The sequence below is a fragment of the Fusarium fujikuroi genome, chromosome FFUJ_chr02, assembly GCF_900079805.1.
Source record: "Fusarium fujikuroi IMI 58289 draft genome, chromosome FFUJ_chr02".
NCBI lineage: Eukaryota > Fungi > Ascomycota > Sordariomycetes > Hypocreales > Nectriaceae > Fusarium > Fusarium fujikuroi.
This window is the reverse complement of record NC_036623.1, coordinates 182,822-202,507: the sequence shown is the minus strand read 5'-3', so window position 1 is coordinate 202,507 and position 19,686 is coordinate 182,822. Positions and strand designations below refer to the sequence as shown.

General features: G+C 48.7%; 7 protein-coding genes; 5 read left to right on the top strand and 2 right to left on the bottom strand.

Moving 5' to 3' along the window:
• Nucleotides 1-59: 59 nt before the first annotated feature.
• FFUJ_05259 (uncharacterized protein) lies at nt 60-2,291 on the top strand (the record flags this gene model as incomplete). XM_023571357.1 has 6 exons in its annotated part: nt 60-320; nt 368-491; nt 537-640; nt 667-1,181; nt 1,241-1,441; nt 1,490-2,291. The coding sequence occupies 6 exons, from the start codon at nt 60-62 to the stop codon at nt 2,289-2,291; spliced, it is 2,007 nt and encodes a 668-aa protein (XP_023427135.1).
• Nucleotides 2,292-3,343: 1,052 nt separating this feature from the next.
• FFUJ_05260 (uncharacterized protein) lies at nt 3,344-3,874 on the top strand (the record flags this gene model as incomplete). XM_023571356.1 has 2 exons in its annotated part: nt 3,344-3,456; nt 3,541-3,874. The coding sequence occupies 2 exons, from the start codon at nt 3,344-3,346 to the stop codon at nt 3,872-3,874; spliced, it is 447 nt and encodes a 148-aa protein (XP_023425675.1).
• Nucleotides 3,875-4,126: 252 nt separating this feature from the next.
• FFUJ_05261 (uncharacterized protein) lies at nt 4,127-4,915 on the top strand (the record flags this gene model as incomplete). Its single annotated transcript, XM_023571355.1, has 1 exon — nt 4,127-4,915. The coding sequence occupies one exon, from the start codon at nt 4,127-4,129 to the stop codon at nt 4,913-4,915; it is 789 nt and encodes a 262-aa protein (XP_023425674.1).
• A 1,102-nt stretch (nt 4,916-6,017) lies between these two features.
• On the bottom strand, nt 6,018-7,091 carry FFUJ_05262 (uncharacterized protein; the record flags this gene model as incomplete). The annotated part of the gene is made up of 1 exon (XM_023571354.1): nt 6,018-7,091. One exon carries the CDS (start codon nt 7,089-7,091, stop codon nt 6,018-6,020), a length of 1,074 nt encoding a protein of 357 aa, XP_023425673.1.
• Nucleotides 7,092-7,982: 891 nt separating this feature from the next.
• On the top strand, nt 7,983-15,612 carry FFUJ_05263 (uncharacterized protein; the record flags this gene model as incomplete). XM_023571353.1 has 5 exons in its annotated part: nt 7,983-8,158; nt 8,206-14,981; nt 15,048-15,342; nt 15,393-15,474; nt 15,526-15,612. The coding sequence occupies 5 exons, from the start codon at nt 7,983-7,985 to the stop codon at nt 15,610-15,612; spliced, it is 7,416 nt and encodes a 2,471-aa protein (XP_023425672.1).
• Nucleotides 15,613-15,744: 132 nt separating this feature from the next.
• FFUJ_05264 (related to short-chain alcohol dehydrogenase) lies at nt 15,745-16,901 on the bottom strand (the record flags this gene model as incomplete). XM_023571351.1 has 4 exons in its annotated part: nt 15,745-15,923; nt 15,973-16,207; nt 16,287-16,459; nt 16,523-16,901. The coding sequence occupies 4 exons, from the start codon at nt 16,899-16,901 to the stop codon at nt 15,745-15,747; spliced, it is 966 nt and encodes a 321-aa protein (XP_023425671.1).
• Nucleotides 16,902-17,487: 586 nt separating this feature from the next.
• FFUJ_05265 (monooxygenase-like protein) lies at nt 17,488-19,444 on the top strand (the record flags this gene model as incomplete). XM_023571350.1 has 4 exons in its annotated part: nt 17,488-17,865; nt 17,912-18,153; nt 18,200-18,816; nt 18,870-19,444. 4 exons carry the CDS (start codon nt 17,488-17,490, stop codon nt 19,442-19,444), a joined length of 1,812 nt encoding a protein of 603 aa, XP_023425670.1.
• Nucleotides 19,445-19,686: the final 242 nt, after the last annotated feature.

The following is a 19,686-nucleotide window of genomic DNA, read 5'->3' as shown; positions in this document are numbered from 1 at the left end:
AATTTTCGTATTCACTGCGGAAATGTTTCATTTGCTGCTTGAGTAAAAATCCATGCATTATGGATCAGAATGCCTGTCAAACGAGGTACATCGCCGCCAACCTTGAGCACGGTGCTGATGGTAGCGCAGCCCTTCACACTAGTGTTCAACATCAGCCTTTGCGCCAGGATGCAGCGGATAAAGTAAAGGAGGATGTTGTCACCAATCCAGCAGAAGTTCAAGACGTTGGCTGCGACGATGATCAGATACGACCTGAGGACTATGCCATTGACGGCATAAAGAACGAAGACATTTGGCTTCTTGTCCGAAGGTTTAATAAAGTGAGTTGATCACTGAGCTCGTGTGAGCGTAAACTGACTAGAAACAGCGTGTCTTCCATCTCAAACATGCCCCAAGTCACCCAGAAGATGAGATGGATTTTAACGTTGCTGAAGAGGAGCAATTCTCTCCAACAAGCTGCGTGCGCAAATCGAAAGACTTTACATGGGGCGGTAAGTGTTTTGGTCCGGGTCTTTGAATAATTCTGACAGTTCTAGATACTTGGGTTCATTATGTTCAGACAGCACCTCTCGAGACTCCAGTCCTGGAGGGAACCAAGACGAACATTATGTTTCTGTCTAGTAGGCCAATCATTTCTCATGTAAGAAACATCTGCTAACCATTCAGGTTTATCTCGCTGCGTGGTATCTCAACTTCCTCATGCCAACAATATTGACATGTTTTATGGCCATCCTGCTTTCTTCCAAAATTCGAAATACATCATTCCCGCCGTGCCCGCCTGCACTGGTCCACTACCAAGGCGGCCACTTGATAAAGCCAGCCGCGGGTATTCTAGGATCGGTCGATACAGCTACAGGCGCTCCAGAGAGCCTCAAGGGTGAAACCTTGGAGAGGGAAGCCAGCAACTTTGCAACAGGTCTTGTGGCTCTGTCTATCAATATCTTCGTCGATAAAGATCCGCAGCACGATGAGTCGCAAAGAGGAGGTGGAAAGACTGTCAACCTTCCAGATCCAAGATCGTTAGCTACTAGGATAGCGACTGCAAAGGACATAGCAGCTGGAGTCGAGAAACCCTCTTGGGATAAGAGCAAATCGCCCATGCAGGAGCTCATGTGGAGTCAGATGAGACCATTGATGCACTGGACATGTCGCTTCTGCGACGCGTGGGAGAGAAGCGCGAAGTAAGTGTTCACCGTTCAGACTGTATTCTTAGACATGTTGATTTCTAACTTATGACTAGCCTCCTTGATCCAACTGCGCCTTTTGCAAGAAATACTGCCCAGTGTCGTACTGTGCAACTCCTCTTACCGATTGTGATCTTGTCAACTTTCACATCCTGTTACATGCTTTACAGAGTCGTTACTTTGGCTCTTGGAGTAGGCTTTTTTGGTAGCATCTTCTTGAGAAACTCTTATGGCTGGCTAAAGCATAATATGGAAAGGTATGAGGCCTTTCTAAATTCATTCTTATCCTGCTGACAGTTGAATAGAATTGTTTTCCGGGGAATACCGACAGATTCCCAATTAACAATAGCTCTTTTACGACAGGGTGAACACAACAAGGCCCCGCTACCACCATCCCCCGAACCAAAAGGTTCACCTCTCGACGAACCTCATGTCCTTGATGGCGATATTCTCAGTGCGGCAGCTGGCGATCGTCCAGTAGGAGCGTCACCCGAGGAGATTCGAAGAGCTGTTCAGGAAGAGCCTGAGGTTATCCAAGACACCGGCGGCGACGACCATGAGTACCCTGACCACGAGAGCGGCGGGAAAAGACGCGGGAGGCTCTTAAGCATCGTCAAACCTATTGCCCAGGCAGCAGCAAAGACAGTCATAGGCGTCAATAAGATCCGAGCAAAGACTGGAACTGTATCAGCGAAGAACCGGGTTGGAGCTGCATCGACCAGAGAAGAACCATCCATTGCTGGACCGGTAGAGTTTACATGCCGCTGGCAGGGAGAAAAGGGATTTGCATATCTCACTACCGACACTGATACTCCCCACCTGTGCTTTTCTAGAAGGTCAGTTGGTGATCCTGACGATTCAAGCTACCACGAGGTATTGCCAACTTGGACGATACCTGTGAATGGAATTACAACACTGAACAAATATTCTGGATACGGAGCTAAAGCAAAGCTTCTTGCTGGATGGGCCTTGGAAAGTGATATTACGGATGGGTTGGAAATAGTTGAAAGAGATGGAAAGTCCTATTTGATCGCAGCAATGGCTCGGAGAGATCAGCTGTTCAATCGACTTTGTGCTATTGGTGATCAGAAATGGGAAATATGGTAGTGCCCCACACTCAGCTCATAGACTCTTTGCTAGGTAGTTTAGGATACCTTTTGCTGAGTTTATTTTGACACCCCACAGTAAGGTTCGCTGTTTTCTTGTCCCGGGGATAGGTAACGGCGATAAGATTACATATGGTGGAGTTTACCCCTCCTCAACATCCACTTTCCCATCGTGGTCGTGTTCCATTGGCTTTGAGTAGCGCTATTTGTACCAACAGACCCATATCCAACCACAAGTGGATTGGCGTCAGAACGCTATAGCATTATTCCCAGCGAATTCCTCTTTCCAAGATAACCTCAATAATGTGTTTTTACACATTCATCAACAACACCAAGCAGCTTATACCTATAAAGCTAGAAGCCCCTTTGCAATAGCTTCAATTAAAGCCCTGACTGGCTGAAAAGCTGAACGTGAAGCCAGGTCCTTACATAAGACTAGATCTTTACAACGATCCTCGCAAAGTTCGGCTGTTGGTGGCAATATAGCGTCACAGAGAACCGTCAGTCAATCGGGCGGCAGAGCTGTTGCAGCCACCGTAGCCTTAACGCTGCAGGAAAGGCAGCACGTTTTCGGATCAATCGAATAGGCCGACGTCTTGACTTTTCAGCCTTTATTTTCAGTTGTTACGAGTCTTGGATTTGTATGAGGATTTGTATGTAAAGGAAGGGAAAGCTCGAATTTCCCTTAAAAGTCGAAGAGGAAACTGCAGTCACGTGGCCTTCTTGGTACAACCTAAGGTAATAGAGGAAGTTGTTGGTACAAGTAGCTCTACTCTTGGCTTTTTCCCTCTTCCTTTTTTCTTCTCTCTGACAAGAGAATTCTTACCACCACCCACATCTTCCTCCTCATCGCCTACCCGCAGGCACTCTCAAAACTATGGCATCTAGCGAGGATGCCGGACTTGGCTCGGCCAAAGATGTCCTGTCCAATATATCGCCAGAGGCTCGCAAGGATAACTACAACAAAATGCTCCTTGCCTCAAGTCCGATACTCGTCTTCCAAGAATCACCGAACCGACCGATAGAGTTCTTTGTGCCCGGCAAACCAACACAATGGCCTGCATTGACATTAGCATGATATTGGCAAAATTCCGAGAGTACATTGAGCAAGAGACCAACGCGGTTTTCTACGGCTCGAACCACTTCAACTTTGTCGATACCACAACGTAACGCGAAGCTTCGATCCTGCATACCTTCCTAGTCTCACCCATGACAACCCATGCGCGTCTGCTATCTCACATGTCCCTTAGCTTTCCTGCACTTCAGACGGTACAGGGACAGCCTGAAGCGCTAGGACTTGCGGAGGAAGGAATGCGCACTTTAAAGCTTCCCCAGGACTATTGTGTCAATCTCAAGACTTTAGAGCTCTACGTACATAAGGGTAACGCTTTCGGTCTTGCCGGAGAAACTCCTAGCGAGTCCCTTCATAAGGCTTTGTCACAAGTGGACGCGCAGTTGAAGGCTGTTCCTTCTCTGGAAGAAATCATCATCAGGTATTTTTATGACAGACCGATCCCCGAAGCCTTGCAGTTGATGCAGGGTCTTGGGTGGATAGTCCTGATGGGTGATGAGGTGGCACCTTGATAGCCAGAAGCTCGGGTACATGGCTCCTCTGCTCGCACCTCTACTTCACAATAATGAAGAACTTGTGGCTAAGCACCCGATATCATGCATCGCGAGAGCATGAACATACCTTTGTTGTTGGGCATAAAGAATTGAATCTGAATACTCGTTTGTGGGCTCCATCGATAAATCAAACATGGCTGAAGGAATCACTAGTTGCAAGCACAACCTTTTAAAGGAATTGGGCAGAGGTACACGTGAGAAGAGTGATACATGATTTTCCCACTTCCAACAGCCGATGAATCCTACCTCTGTTACGCTCGACATGCTATCGTTCACTTTGCTCGGTCGCAGCCACCTCTACCTAGCGTGACCATCAATTTCGACCGCCTCAAAGACGAGATTCCCGACCTCTCTCCTTCAAACGTACTCATTCTTCTCGATTACTGCTATGCCGCTATCGGTAGCATGGGTAAAAGGCATGATCTTATCTCCGATAGCAGTTTCGGTGAAGTTGGAGCCCCCTGCCTACCCCACGACTTCACAGACAACATTGTGCAGCATCTACAGCAGGCCTATAAGGAGACGCAAATCTTGACTACAGTACAACTCTACAATCGGCTAGCTATAAGGCACTTTGTCATGAAAAGGAACGGAACACCAGGTCTGGCAAACATGCCAATCTTCCTCCATCACCATAGCAGCCGCCATCTTCCGATTTTCCTGCTGCCTATGCAGCCCATCAATACTCCGCCCTGGCATCTATACCCTGCCGCTACTACAGGAGTACTGCTTCAGCCGGTTAATGTCATATTCTCAGTGAATCTCAACAACACCGAGATTCAAGAACTGGGTGCTATGCAAGCCTGGAGTGGGAGCCGCCACGAAGCGAGCCAGCACATCAGAGTTGGCAAGGTTTATAGGTCTTCTTGGTCAATAATTGATATTATTACGACCACCTTTACCATTTGGTACCATCTGCCCCAAGATCCCACCATAAACTTTATTGGCTTTGAGTATGATGAACTTGCCGCCTCAAGGCACCCTTGGGCTGAGGCGTGATAAAACACGGATGGTTGAGTAAGAAAACATTTAAAAAGAAATCAATATGAGTTTAGTTAGCTATAATACCCATTCTTTTCAGTCTTAAGTTTGATATCACAATAACCCTGAGCGACCGTAAACCAAATACTAAATTATCCCTGCTGATTCAAGCTCAGCCAGTTTACTTCCAATAATTCCCAACAATTCGTCTAAGATGAAGTCATGCCTTTTGCGACCAACATCACCTGCAGAATCCCATCCAGTTGAAGAAGAAGGTCACAACGATGGCTGTGTGCCAACATCAAAAGTGGTCTGATGGTTCCGAACCTGATTTAAACTCCTCAGATAATACCAAGTGGCTCCATTTACATACTCTAAGCGAACCCGAGAGGCGGGAGCAGCCCACTGCCAAGAACGTCAGTGTCGTCCTCCTGGTGGATATCTAGGCTGAACTCTTATTACGCGAGGGACCCAAGTACCTGGTCTGCCTTTAAGTTTAACATAGAGTCGTGAAGATCGAAAAACAAGAGGAGGAATAGCTCGCCTAACATGGCTCTAATTCAGCCCAAAGTTGTGTCTCTCGGGTGACCTGTCGTCAGAGCAGCTTGTACCTATAAGAGGCTAACCTTGATATACCTAGTTGGAGGAAATTCAGTAGGCAGTAAAGTCTAAATCTGGCTTACAATATTCTAAACGTGTAGAGATATTCTGCCACTCGTGATCAATGTCTCAACTATTCTCAACCCAAAAAGAGCTGGATATGGTGTTGTGGCTCAGCGCTAGACAACAATGTCAAGCCACAAGATTCCTGATCTGCAACAAAATTATACGGATTTGGAATAAGCTTGTAGAATCTTGGCAGCGGCTAGCCGAAGCGATTTGTCAAACTCGGTAAGGACAGATCTTGGATCAAAACTTTAAAGCTCCTGGGGGAGACAAACGGTCGCTTCCCCCGTGATGGATCAATGTCTTTCCTGGACCACTTTGTCTAAGCCATCTTCAGTTAGTCCTACCAGCACAATAGAAAGTGGAACGACATGTACAGCCACAGGCGGTCTCGATCGTGTCTCATCATTTGTCATTATATCATTTAAACGCTAGATACAGGAAGTTACTGTTGCTATACCAGCAACCTTAGAACGAACATGCCAGCAGTGTTCGCCAATACACATTTAACGACATTTGTCTTGATATGGCCCGCACTATTGATAGTGATCGGGGAATCGGGACTCCAGCTATCATCGCCAAAGACTTTTGTGGCTGGTCTTCCAGTAGAGGGGGAGTTATTGCCCAACGAGCCGGATCCGTTACTCGATGCACCAGAAGTGTCACCTGCATATGGGTTGCCGACTTTCTGGTTGGAAATGGGATATGGGTTCTCATCTCCTGTGGCGGCGGTATCAGATGATTCTGTGTCGTCCATTGACGACGAAGACTGGCCATCGGAGCCAGCAGGGGAGGAGTTGGAGGGAGAGAATTGATAACCAGCGGTAGGTGTCTCGGACAATGGCCTAGATCCAGGGGTGACGGAATCTGTCTCATCAGACGATTCACCATCACCTGAAGAGTCTCCATTGTTTGATTGGGGCTGCATGGATCCAATGTTGGAAATATCTTGGATCTCTTGACTTCCACTGCCGGAGTCTTGTGCGGCTGAATCCCCAGAGTCTGGAGAATTGTTTGTAGAAAGGGAAGTACCGTGATTATTCAGTGCATTACCAGCATCAGAACTAGAAGAACTATTCTCAGAAACAGAGCTGCTATGAGATTGCTCACTCTGACCAAGAGGAATCTGCGTTGGTTGTGCAATGGGTACAACAACATATCCAGAAGATGAATACGCTTGCGCAGACTCATTTGGGAATGTCAAAGTAGCGACCTTTGTCCCCGAGCCTCCGCACTTGTCACACTTGACCACAGCAGATGTGAAGCCAGGTGGAGGCGCGGTCTCGATAGGTAAGGGCTGACAATTCACACTTGAACATAATTGTGTGATAGTGTAAACTTTTGATGTCAGGCCTTGGGGGTAAAACTCTTGATATGTGCGGGTGTACTGGTTGTAATAGCCATTGGGGCCTTTTGTGACGGTAATGACAGGGAGAGTGGTTGTTGTAGCACAAGGGTCAGAGATGACTCGTGCGTATATAGGTGATAGGAAGCTCAGGCCACAGCTTATTGTTGTTAATCTCATCATGGCGATTTGGTTTGGGTATGTTATTAATATGGCTGTGGTGGTGGCAAGAGAGTGTTTGTGTAGATCAATGTGGAGGAAAGGAGTGTTGTAGGGCTGGGTGTCAAGTCAAAGGAGTGTAGAGATATCTGGGTCAATGACTCAATATTGATGGGTGAGACATTTCGAGTACTTATGTCATTTTATGAGGTATTAAAGCATCACAATGGCTTCACTAAAGTCATGCACAGTCGGCAACTCCATGGAAAGCTTCTAGAAAGATATTCGACCTTAAAGGTCAGTACGGTCGAGACCCTCAGCGGCTACAGCTAGCTGACAGGCTTGACATCTCCTAACAGTAGCCTTGTCGTCGACCTGGAATGTTCGGACATATTGAAGATCCAGGGAAATGTATAGCCAAGGAACCAGGTAGTTGGTGTCCTGCGATAAGCGAATTCGCACCAAAGTGGTAGGAGAGTTTGGCGATCCAGGAACTTGGGGCCTTGTGGCGGGAAGGTACTGCTTTGGTCTTAAAGCAAGCCTCTTTGGAAATCTAGAATCATGCCACTCTAATTACTCCACAGCTAGCCTTCCAGAACGTAGATGGCGCTGGTGTTTGATCTTCATATCTGTCAGCGAGGTCTAGGCCAGAACCATCAACGCCACAGTCCATCTTCACGCAATCGGAATGCCAAGGCTTCTGAGAACCAATCTTTCCATATTAATACCCATAAACTCTGCTTGCATGTCGATCATTGTCCCCAATAAATTATGTGTTCCTTCAGTAGTTTAGTTAGCAATTAAATATATAGCAGAGCGCTCCTTCCTCGGTCGCTTCGTGACTGACCCTCGCACGTGACCTTCTCCTCCAATCTGTCTCGCGGCAGGTACAACACCTTATTCCATTTAAACAATATGCTTAAAGCGATGCGCATGTATAAATCAACGTGCTATGGAGTCATTTTCGTGTTGTTTGCTTTCGCCTCTGCCTGGGATCCCGTTGTTGATTGCCCTGATAGCGAGAAACGTGCTGAGGTCCAGCCAATCAAGGTTGTTGATGGCTCAATCACATTTGACACAACATTAGCCAGGTTGGTACCTTATTCACTGCGATCTCACAGCAAACTGACAGCTACAGTACATTTCTGATACCTCATGAGGCATCATATATCACTACTGCAGTTTTCGGACTGGGACCTCCCTCAACGTACACCGTTGCACCGCAGGGAACACCGCCGGTTGGGACTGTCATTAAGAGAACTCCTCTAACCACAATCACTTCAATCATCTCATCACTGAAAACCGCGCGGACACGGACACTGACTCCTGATCAGCCTGGTGATCCGACTACTGTTGTCATTGAAGAGCCTGAGTATAGAACTCGAATAGAAGGCGTTGAAATTGATCACACAAGGACCGTCCAAGTGGGCGTTCCAGGCGGTCCAGGCGATCCCGAGACAATCACGGTTGGTCGAGATTATTACACCACTATCACAGAGAAAGGCAGCAACGGAGACCCTGTCACTAAGGTCGTTCACGTCGACGACCGAACGACAATTGATGTAGGGCGAACTACCATAACTCAAACAAGAGACATCCAGTCTCCTGTCACGAGGACAATCCAGCCAGATAGTTCCGGCGGCGTTAGCACCATTGTTATTGAAGTACCAAAGTCTACGCCTGCATATACAACAGTCACCCGCACTGGAACCGTGACTACCCCTGTGACGTCGACACAGCCTGCACTTAGCTCAGGAGGTACTGGTACTGTCTTCATAATTCTACCTTCAGACCCTGTTCCGTATGCAACCATCACTCGTGTCGGAACAGGAACCTCGACGACCACATCCACGCAGCCACCCAAACACCCTGGAGAGGCTGGGATTGTCTATGTAGATATACCTGAGCCGCTGGGCAGATATAACACTGTCACGAGGTTCGGGACTGGCTCGGCTCCAAGGACTTTTACTCAGACTCCAAATGGGCCTGGTCGCGATGGTGAAGTGGTCGTCGAAATCCCAATCACCGACGCGGACTACAACACTATCACCCAAGTGGGAACTGTTACAGCGCCGGTGACTAGAACGATTCCTCCAAGCAGCCCAGACGGCACAGGCGTGATTATAATCGAGGTCCCTCCTGCACGCTGGGCTACCGTGTCTCATATTGGCTCTGTAACGAGACCCGTAACCCACACCATATCTCCAACCCGCGCAGGGGACGCCTGGAGTGTTATTGTGGAATTACCCCCTGTCAACACTCGTCTCATCTACACCACTCGATATGGAGAGGTGGGCAGCGCTTCGACCACTACTCGGTTTCCAGACGGCTCCTCTAACACAGCCTGGGTTATCGTTGACCTCCCTAACCCTATGACAACTACGATCCGTGGCGGTGACATCGAATCTCCTATGACTATTACACAGGAGCCTGCAAATCCAGGCGAAACAGGCGTTGTGCTTATAATAACGCCATACAAGTATATAACCACGACGAGAACGTGGACTGGATCCGAAGCAACTACAATTACACAAAAGCCTTCTGATCCGAATGAAGAAGGAACTATTATTGTACAAGTCCCAGCTGACACGGTGACTGATGTTACGGTAACTAGTCAATGGATGGGATCAGTTACTCGTTCCTCAACTGTCCCTCCCTCGGATCCAGTGGTCCCCCCAGATGTTACTCCTTTTGTTACTGTCACCGAATATTGGACAGGTTCCACCAAACAAACGGAAACATTTCCTCCATCCGCTTCTGGTGCTTCGGGGACGGTCCTTATACAAATTCCTGAAGATTCTCTGCACTACGTTACCACCAGCGAGTGGTGGACAGGATCAACAAGAAGAACCATAACTATACCTCCGTCTGAGGCTGGGGGCACCGGTACTAAGAAAGTATTATTCCCAACTGCTGCTATTCGCTACATTGATACTAGCAGTGTCTGGACCGGATCGACAACACGTGAGTGGACAGAATATCCAGCGGGTCCTGGAGAGACTGGAGTCATTCACCATGATGTTCCAGCCATGCGTTATGTCACTGTGACAAATTATGGCCCAGGTTCTAGCACCCGAACCTACACACAAGAGCACTCTGGCTCTGGTATCACGGATACCATTGTGGTTGAGTTGCCATGGATCACCTCCTGGACCACTATTACCAGCACTGGGACTGATTCGATGAGTCGTACATCTACGCAAATGCCATCTGGCTCCGGCAGGCTGGGTACGATTCTAGTTGAGATACCGCCTACTGCTATCGCTTGGACCACAACAACGATAACAGGAAGTGACACTGTCACTCAGACTGTTTCTCAGACGCCTGGACCGGGCAAGACAGGTACGGTGGTAGTAATAGTCCCGCCTGCTATCGACCATTACATTACCAAGACGATCGCGGGTACAGGAACCGGAACCATTACGAGGACTCAAACTCCAACTGAGCCTGGCGCTACAGGGACTGTGATAATTGAAGAGCCTGCTGCTGCTGTTAAGTATGTCACTTTGACAAGCAGATGGACAGGCAGCGCAATCAGCACCAGTACAAAGCAACCAGACTCGCCTAATGATCAGACCAGAACTGTAATTATATTTGTACCCCCAAGCGTCACGCCCTATGTTACAACAACCTCTTTCGACTACACAATCTCTGTGCCATATACTACTACCGTGTCACCGACGCGCGATGGTCAGACTGGCTCAGTTATCGTGGTAAAAACCGTGGTTTACGTTACAACAACTCGCTATGGAAGTGTGTTAGCTACGAGCACTCAAACTCCTGGGAATCCTGAGGAGACTTGGACGGTGGTCATCGAGAGGCCGCAGCCATTCACGACAATCACCCGCTGGGCCGCCACTATCTCTGCTCCCTCAACAACAACGGAGAGTCCTCAAAACCCGGGCGAGCCTGTTACTGTTCTTGTAAGTCTTCCAGAGACTTTCACAACAGTAACCCGCTGGGCATTTACTGTATCAGTTCCTTTCACAACAACGCAGGCCCCTCAAAAGCCTGGGGATCCAATTACCGTCGTTGTCAATTTCAAGCAACCTGTCACGACGATAACCAGCTGGGAACCTGCCATCACAGCTCCCTCAACAACGACATGGATGCCTCAAGTCACTGGGGATCCAATCAGCGTAATCATATTCTCGCCGCAGCTTTATACCACAATAACCCGGTGGGCAACAGTCTCAGTTCCCACAACAGTCACGCAAACCCCTCAGAGCCCTGGCGACCCGATTACGATCATAGTGAGTTTGCAACAGCCTTACATAACTTCCACACAATACGGTAGAGTTACCATAGGTACGACGAGAACCCTCACAGCGGCAACGCTCGGTCAACCAATCACCATTCTCGCGGATCTCCCTCAGGCGTATTTTACAACCACTCGTTACGGAAGTGTTTCTCTTCGCAGTATCACGACTCAGATGCCAACCGTTGAAGGAGGGTTAGCGTCTGTAATCGTAGACCTACCGCAACCATATACAACAATAACTCGTTGGGAACCTACCATCTCGGTCCCCATAACAGCTACGCAAAGCCCCCAGAACCCGGGAGACCCGATCAGTGTGATCGTCGAGCTGCCCCAAGCTTATACAACGATAACCAGCTGGGGAGGTGTCTCAGTACCGTCAACAGTAACACAAGTGCCTCAGAGCCTGGGGGGGACAATCACCATTCTCATAAAGTCCCCACAATCTTACATTACCACGACTCGTTATGGCAGTGTTAGTATGGGCGAGACAGCCACAGAGACAGCCACTAGACTGGGTGAACCATATGTCGTCGTGGTCAAAGTACCTTACACGACAGTCACGGTTACTACAATTTACTCAGGCACATCTGTCTTGACAGGGCCAACAGCAATCTCGACGATCGCCGCCTCTGGATCTATTCCTGGTACAGTCATCATCGCGACAGCTGCACCACAACTCATCACGATTACCAGATTGTATACTGGCACTGCAGTTATCAATGCACCAACTACAGTCACTACAATTCCTAACTCTGGGACAGTTCCAGGTACAGTGATCATAGAGACCCCTCAGTCTTATGTCACCACGACTCGATATGGAAGTGTATCAGCCAGCACCATGACTACAGAGTTGCCTGTGAGCGCAGATGGAACAGCTCTGGTTATAATTGACTTACCTCAGCCATATACAACAATAACTAGTTGGGGAGGTGTCTCGGTTCCCTCAACGATAACGCAAACACTTCAGAGCCTCGGAGAAGTTATCACGGTAATTGAGCACCTTCCTCAGCCTTACACCACAACAACAAGATGGGGTAGCGTGACAATTAGCAGTATTACTACCAAGTCTGCGTCTGTTGAAGGTCAAGAAGAAACTGTGATTATCGATCTGCCACAGCCATATACAACTGTGACTAGGTACGGCAGCGTCACGGCGAGCAGTGTCACGACCCAGATGCCAACACTTGATGGAGAGACTGCAACTGTTATCATCGACCTCGCCCAGCCTTACACAACCGTGACGAGATATGGAAGCGTCACAGCCAGCAGCATTACAACGCAGATGCCTACGGTTGATGGAGAGTATGCTTCTGTCTTCATATATCTCCCGCAACCATATGCGACGATCTATAGATATGGAGGAGTGACGGTAAGTAGTATTACGACACAAATGCCAACGGCTGAGGGAGAGGTAGCTTCAGTCTACATCGACCTTCCTCAGCCTTATGTAACCACCACTCGGTATGGAAGTGTGTCAGTCAGCTCTATTACCACTCTGAACCCTGCAAGTTTAGGAGGGACAGCAACAGTGATAGTCGACCTAGCCCAGCCTTACACAACCCTAACTAGGTATGGAAGCGTTACAGCAAGCGCCATCACGACGCAGATGCCTACGGTTGAAGGGGATGTTGCTTCAGTCTATATTGATCTCCCTCAGCCATATACGACGATCTATAGGTACGGAGGCGTGACAGCTAGCGAGACTACTACCGAAACAGGCGCAATGCCTGGCGGTACAGATACTGTCTACATAGACATTCCATTCTCTACAACGACAATCACCGAACTCTATACCGGAGCATTGTCCATTACGGGGGCTATAGCTGTCTCGACCATTCCTGCATCTGGATCGGTTCCGGCTACCATCGTCATGGCCACCCCGCCTGTCTTTTCAACACGGTTCTATACTGGAGCAAGTCCGATTTCTGGTCCAGTCACTGTAATTACTCTATACGGGTCTGGGAGTGATCCTGCTACTGTCGTGGTTGAGACACCGCCAGTGACCATAACCCAACGATACTCCGGCTCTTCGACTGTCACCTTGACTACAATTACACCGACTGGAACGGAGGATGGAACCGTCGTGATCGGGATTCCCTCACCTCAACCTGTCACTAGCTATCGTCAATACTCGGGGACCTCTCCAGTCAGCGCTGCTGTCACCGTGACAACTCTTCAGCCCTCAGATCCTGACGATCCGGCAACTATTGTTATCGAGACACCCCTTGTAACCATCACGCGGCCATATACAGGCACAGAGGTCTTGTCTGGTCAAACGACTGTGACTACTATCTCGGGTACGGTGGTCGTCGAGACGCCTCCAGTCTATCTAACACGATTCTATACTGGATCAAATGCTATCACGGGGCCAACTACGGTTTCAACGATCTCCCCTTCGGGCGATCATCCTGGCACAATCATCGTTGAGACTCCTCCCATCACAATCACCAGATTCTACACAGGTACAGAGATACTCTCAGCTCCTACAACTGTCACCACAATCACTCCAACGGGTACGGAGCAGGGGACGGTGATCGTCGAGACACCTCCTATTACAAGCACGAGGTTTTACACAGGCACGGAGACCTTGTCTGGTCCGGTGACGATAACTACAATTACACCAACAGGAACAGAAGCTGGCGTCGTTATAGTTGAGAAGCCGCCTGTAAGAGTCACCCGGTTCTATACTGGTACATCAGTGATTTCCGGCCAAATAACTGTCACCACTATCGTTCCGACTGGTACCGAGGACGGCACTATTATCTATGAGACACCGCCGATTACAGTGACCCAGTTCTACACAGGAACAGATGTAATCACTGGGCCTTTGATACTCACAACAATAACACCGACCGGAACTGAAGCAGGGACAGTTATCGTGGCTACGCCGCCAGTAACTATCACTGTATTCTATACTGGGACAGATGTTTTGACTGGCGTAACCACTGTTACAACAATAACACCAACAGGAACCGAAGCAGGGACTGTGATCGTAGCGACACCGCCAGTGACCATCACTCAACGTTATTCCGGGACTTCTGTTCTATCTGGTCCGCTGACTCTGACCACTGTGACACCTACCGGTACCGAGGCAGGGACTGTGATCATTGCTACACCGCCGCCGGCGACTGTGACGAGCACGCGACGATATACTGGCACTTCAAGTTTGAGCGGCGCAATCACTGTGACCACCCTTCAACCGACTGGCACGAACGATGGGCCGACCGTTGTTGTCGAAACGCCTGCACCGCAGCCATCCACCAGCTATCGGCAGTACTCAGGAACATCCAGCATCAATGCAGCCAGAGCCGTGACGACTTATCCGCCAACAGGCACAGACGATGGAGGTATCGTGGTCGTGGAGACACCAGCACCACCTCCAGCTTTCAGCTGTGATGAAGGCGGATACTTGATCCAAGTCCGAACTCTCTACAGGCTCAACCTGGTCACAGGAGTCAATTCTCTGGTGGCACAGAATGTTGGGCCTGGAGCCCCTTCAGGTACAACCAACGGTGGAACCATCAATCCTATTGGCTACAATATCAAGGATAATCTCATTTATGGAATTGTCCAGATTGCAACTGGAAAAAGCCAAGTCATTCGGATTGGTTCCACTGGATCGTATACGCTGATGAACACCTTCATTGATGGAAGTGAGTAGCCCCGCCAGCATTATATGACTTCGCAAAGGTCAAAAGACAATGGCTAACAAGTTACAGCATGGAACACTGGCGATGTAGATTCTGATGGCATTTTCTGGATCTCAACATATGGAAAGGCGTGGGCGAAGATTGATGTGAACCCAACATCGGCAACCTACGGCAAGGTTCTTGAACAAGGAACCGCAACGTCCGCAAATAACTGTGCTGACTGGGTATCTGTACCTGGAGGAGGCCGCTATCTATATGCTCTTCAGGGAAATACATCAAAGACAGTCCTGGCAAGATGGAGCCTCGACACGAAAACTTGGGAAGTGATCAAAGACTTCGGTCATATCGCAGGTGACAACCTTTGGTAAGCCATTTCAATTGCATATCACGACACGAAGCTAATTAGATGACCAGGGGAGCGGCTTATTCGGTTGGTAATAAGCTCATGTATGCTTCGGAAAATACGTCTGGAGTCATTTACCGATTCAACGTTGAGGTAAGTCACAGTGCAAGAAGTATTTCGTGGGTTACTAACAAATATATATAGACTGGGGCGAAATCTCTTGTAATTAATGGGCCGAAGACATCACAAAATGATGGAGCGCGTTGTGTCAACGCTTCACCTCTCACATAGGTGATGGCATCCATGCTCTAGGAAGAGGAGGGAAGGTTAGGCTGCGTCTTTATGGAAGGCCGAATAATTCCTCTTGAATCATCTACATTATCATTTTCACTCATCTTTCCTACTTTTATCTCATGGCAGTATCTATTCTTTATACACTCGGACTTTGTATGAGTCCAACCATTTGTCTTCAATAATCACCAGCTGTGACGCTTGAACCTTCTTCAGATACTCATCTTCGGGTGTGTCCTTGTAATCCTCTCTGTCGATGTCTACGAAACCCTCCTTGGCGATGGAGCGGGGCGTGATCATCAAAGAGCGACCTGTGATGGCCATTAGTAACTCACTAACAATGAGATCTCTTGTACTCACCATTGATGCTCCTATCGGTGGCAATTCTCAACATGCAGCTGGAGACATCTTTCTGTTCACCAAACTCCACGCCGCGGTCAACCAGCCACTTCTCGTACTCAGCTGTTCGAATGGCGCTCTTGATCCAGCAGGGTGCGACATAGTTTATGCGGATAGCTTGCTCGTGGCTTGATCTTCGTACGGTTCTCATGAATCCTCTGAGAGCATATTTTGTTCCGGTATATTCCCAGTTGCCCTGTCGCATGTCAGTCAGCTTCAAACTCTGGTTGCTCACAGCGCCCTCAAAGTCTAGCAAGGCCTTCTTGGGAACTTACTGGAGAATCAATCCAAGCCACCATACTACCAGTAATGATGAAACAGCGATCTCGTTCTTCGCTCACTGGCTGCTTGCGGAAATAATGAACCGCAAGCTTCCAAGTATAAAAAGTTCCGTCAATGTTAACACGTACGATGTTTAAATCTGGTTTTGTAGGTTCTCCATTGGGGTCTGTGGGTGCCGTTAGTTCAGGGCTCTTCCACTAAAATTCCAGAGGGTTCAGTGAGTACACACCATCAAGATTCCACAAGCTATCTCCCGAACTTCGGGAAATGCCAGCATTTGCGATGACAACATCAACAGAGTTACTTGGGCTTTGACTTTTGGCCGTTTCAAACATGGCCTTTTGTTGATCCCAGTCTCTGATGTCGCATTTGACAAAGACACATTTTTGACCGTCGGCGTTAAGCTCAGCTTCAACTATTTTGCCGCGCTCTTCATTGACATCGGCGAATGTTACCCAGGCACCAGCAGCGACAAAGTCTCTTACGAAAGCTTCGCCCATGCCATTGGCGCCGCCTGTGATAATCACTGACTTTCCTCGAATATTCTCGAGTTGAGGTGCGATTGTGTGGTCGATTGGACCATTGTAAGCATAGCGATTGACAGCCATGGTGTAAGTGTAAGTGAGCTTGGTGATGGGCTTGGGCTTGGGGTACGCGGCAATGGCCTGGTGGAGTGACAAACAAGACGATAATTAGAAGATCTTTACAAGTTTAGGTAACCAGATAAACTTGAGCTAAATTTGACAAAACGCAATCTGTTATTCCCTATCTCCCTCTAAGTATGTCCATACTGTCGCGCACCTTCGCTGGTTTGGTCTCTGTGCGATATCGCTGCAACCCCGCATTCAGCGTCAGCTGGTCGCTAACCTCCCGGCAATACCGTTTCGGGATAGCCATTCACCAACAACACTAACGACTTTGCCGAACATGCTTGGCAAAGAGGGAGATGACTTCGGCAATGACCACGCAAGAGGCACGAGATGCTAAAGCGATGGCCTGATTGAGTCTTTGCCGGGCCTAGTGCTGGTAGAGCTGATGGGGCAGAGACAACACCAGCTATTTTACCTATTGTTAAGCATCATGAGTACTTCAACAACACCTTGAACAGACTTACAAGATCAATCTCATCCTCACCATCGCTTCAATCTCAAACACCTTGAGCAGATTCAAAGATCAACCTCATCATCAGTTACAATGCCTGCCTTTGAGTCTCCAGAGACTAAGGCGCAATCCGCCGAGGACTTGTCTTCAATGCCAGCAACTGAGCTCCCAGAACTTGTCACAAAGCTAGATGACATCAAGAATGGACTCAGCAACGGCCATACAAACGGGCATGTAACAGATCCGTTCACACTCAGCCAAGACTATGCCTATACACCGCGCAAGATCAAGGTCTTCACCATTGGCGCTGGCTTCTCTGGTCTGTTGATGGCGCACAAGTTCCAACATCGCTTCCCTGAGATGGAGGACATTGTTGATCACACTATCTTTGAGGCGCGCAGCGATATTGGCGGTACTTGGTTGGCGAATAATTATCCTGGTGTTCAGTGCGATGTACCCAGTCACATTTACGTACGTTTGCCCTTCTATGATCGCGACTTGAGCTGACGACGTCTAGGCATTCCCATTTGACCCCAATCCCAACTGGGAGAGGTTCTATGCTAGCGGTGGTGACATCTTGTCGTACATGAAGGCAACTGTCAAGAAGTGGAATCTCGACCGTGATCTACAGCTCAACACCCGAGTTATCGGCGCTGAGTGGCTTGATGATCTAGGTCAATGGAGGGTCACAGTTGAGCACGAGGGCATTCAACGGGAAGAGTTCTGCCACGTATTGATCTCAGCGCAGGGAGTTCTAGTGTAAGTCTCAATCTTGCCGCTTCTGACACAAGTACTAACTGCTCAGTCACGAGGCATGGCCCAAGATCCCCGGTCTGAAGGACTTTGAGGGCCACACCACTCACTCAGCAAACTGGGATCATTCTTACGATTACAGCAAAAAGCGCATCGCTGTCATTGGCAACGGCTCATCTGGAATCCAGATTGTGCCACAGATGGCAAAACTTCCCGGAACAGAAGTCACAAACTTTGTCCGCGGTCCAGCATGGGTTTACTACCGCGCACCACCATCAAAGCACCTGGGCCGAGAGGACGATGACCCTAATCCCCGCTACTCAGAGCAGGACAAGGCACGCTTCCAAGACCCAGAGCTTCATCTTCAACATCGCAAGGGCATCATCTCTCGCACGAATAAGTCCTTCTATATATTCCGAAAAGGCGAGAATAATGAGCGCGGCATGAAACTGGCTGCGGAGCAAATGGCTGAGAAGCTTGGCCATGATCCTGTGCTGTGCTCAAAGCTTATTCCTAAGTGGGAGCTGGGTTGCCGTCGTATTACACCTGGGCCTGGGTATCTCGAGTCGTTCTTGCGGCCGAACTGTCATTTGACGGATAGCGCGATTACGCAGGTTACGAAGAAGGGCCTCAAGACTGCTGATGGCAAGGAACATGAGGTGGACGTCAGTAAGTATTTCCTCACGCTCTCGCATCCGAATGGCATGCTAACAATTCTCCAGTCGTGTATGCCACTGGCTTTGACGTATCTTTCCGTCCCCGCTATCCCATCGTCGGCCTCAACAAGATTGACCTCCGCGAGCAATGGAAAGAGGACCCAGAAGCATACATCTCCGTCGCCGTCCCCTCCATGCCAAACTACTTCATGATGATGGGTCCCAACTGTCTCGGCGGCCACGGCTCCCTCGTCGAGTCCCTCAACTGGACAGGCGACTACTTCGTCAAGTGGATCAAGAAGATGGCCACCGAAGACATCAAGTACGTCGTCCCCAAGAAGGAAAAGGTCGACGCCTTCATCAAGTACTGCGACCAAGTCCACAAGACTCTCGTCTGGAGTGGAGGCTGTACGAGTTGGTATAAGCGTGGCAAAGTTGACGGCCGTGTTACTGCGCTGTTTGGTGGAAGTGCTCATCTGTTTAATCGCATGCTGGGGGATATTCGTGCGGAGGACTTTGAGATTGAGTATAACACGGCGAATCCGTTTAGATTTATGGGTAATGGGTTCACGGAGTTTGAGATGGATCCGGAGAGCGATCTTAGTTGGTATGTAGAGAAAGCAGAGACGCTTCGATGCTGAGGTTTGAAGGAGGAGTAGGATACCATTTGCAGTACTTAAGATTAAGATAGCAGTAGATCTACAATTACGAGTTTTTTACTTAGATCAAGACACAGTTAGTTTTCAAATTTATGAGCTTTTGTGTAGAAATCGGTACAGAGCCCATTTGAGAAGTTCTGGTAGAGAGATGGCGAGTGTTCAAAAAGTTGTGATGGCGGCCCCAGCAAACAAAGCATAACGACAAAGGCGCAGACCAATTGCCA